General features: G+C 60.2%; 1 protein-coding gene across 1 annotated transcript; it reads right to left on the reverse strand.

The window, feature by feature from the left end:
• Positions 1-503: 503 nt before the first annotated feature.
• Positions 504-1218, reverse strand: TMEM275 (transmembrane protein 275). Its single transcript, XM_042781770.1, has 3 exons — positions 1215-1218; positions 1119-1125; positions 504-1041 (listed from the first exon to the last, which is right to left on the reverse strand). Exons 1-3 carry the CDS (start codon positions 1216-1218, stop codon positions 504-506), a joined length of 549 nt encoding a protein of 182 aa, XP_042637704.1.
• Between the last annotated feature and the right edge of the window lie 242 nt (positions 1219-1460).

The raw sequence follows: 1460 nt of genomic DNA on the forward strand, positions 1-1460 counted from the left end.
TAGAGGCCAGGAAAGTGGAGATGGTCAGGAAAGAGAGTTGAGGGCCTTCCACAGTGTGCAGGGAGGGGAGACAGCCCAGGCCCACATTCCTTTCTCACTTCTTCCTCTTCTCCATGGGGCACTAGGCCTAGCTAATACCCCTCTCCATATAGATGGATTCGCGGTTCCTAAATTCCTTTCAAGTAAGGGACTCTCAGGGTTCTAAGGTCCAGGGTCCCAACTTCCTCAAGTCTGAGGGTAGAGGTGAACTATGGCCTTGCAGACTCCCTCTGAGAGACGAAGGCTCTGCTCCCTTCTCTGAGGGGTTTGCCCCATACTGTCACCACATTCTCCCCTCCAGAAGTTTCGCATAGAGAACGAATGAGGACACTTGTGCACAGCACGGGATCTTTATAAAAGAAAATAATTTGTTGTTGTTTTGTTGAATGGCACTGAACGGAGGGAGGGAACCCAAATAGGAAGGCCAGGGCCAGGGGATCTGGTCCGCTAGTGGATCTGGCCCGCTAGGGGGCGGTCCGCTCCCGGGGCAGGTTGAGCTGGATCCTTTCCGAGCGCGGCGCATACACAGCGGCGGTAGTGGGGGCGTCCACGGCGAAGGCGCCGGGGCCCGGGCTGGAGCGGCCCGAGGATGCAGCCGAGGCAGCAGGGCTCAGCTGCACTGCCGTGGTGTCCAGCGCCGTGCGCTCGCTACTCTCCATCTCCAGAGCCACAGCCCCGGCGCGGCCGCCGCCCTGACCCGGGCCTGAAGCCGCCGCCGAGCGCTTACTGGGAGCGGTGCCCCGGCGGCTACATACGCAGCAGGCCGCGAAGAAACCGAGCGCCAGCACAAGCAGCACCGGCCCCACGACGAGTGGCACATTGTGCCCAGGCAGGAAGGAGGCGAAGGCGCCCACCAGCGTCACATTCACGCCCGCCAACAGCACGCAGAGACCGCAGGCGCAGCATAGCGCCGGCGACGGCAGCCCCCGCTGCCGGCCTAGAGCCCGGCTCGCAGGCACTGATGCTGAGTGCCCCGCGCTCTTCTCTGGGGGCTGCATCAGCCTGGGAACGCCAGGCGCGCATCAAGCTCACTCCTGCTGCCGGCCCCGACCAGTTCAGAGGCCAGGGGCTGGGCTCACAGTCGTCCTGCAGGCACAGAGCAAGAGGGCGTGGTCAGCAGGGCCTGAGTGCATATGTCTTTTTGGCCTGCCCCTATTTCTGGGAACCCCTCTCACCCATGGTTAGAGTCTGCCTATTGTTTCCCCATCCAGCCCCTGGAATTCCTCTAGGCTAATTTTGCCATCCTCTGTCCCTCCCTACTTCCTCTAGTCCTCCTGTGAAACACAACTCATCAACCTCCTCTCCTCCAGGAAGCCTTCCTGGGCTAATTACATTAAATGGGTGAATGGCTGTAAAGTGTCTAGCCCATTTTAGGTGCTCATTAAATGGTCATCAGCAGGAGCAGCTATCCTAATGAAGGG

Source organism: Orycteropus afer, unplaced genomic scaffold (assembly GCF_000298275.1).
Source record: "Orycteropus afer afer isolate SDZICR_OR568_19922 unplaced genomic scaffold, OryAfe1.0 scaffold00169, whole genome shotgun sequence".
NCBI lineage: Eukaryota > Metazoa > Chordata > Mammalia > Tubulidentata > Orycteropodidae > Orycteropus > Orycteropus afer.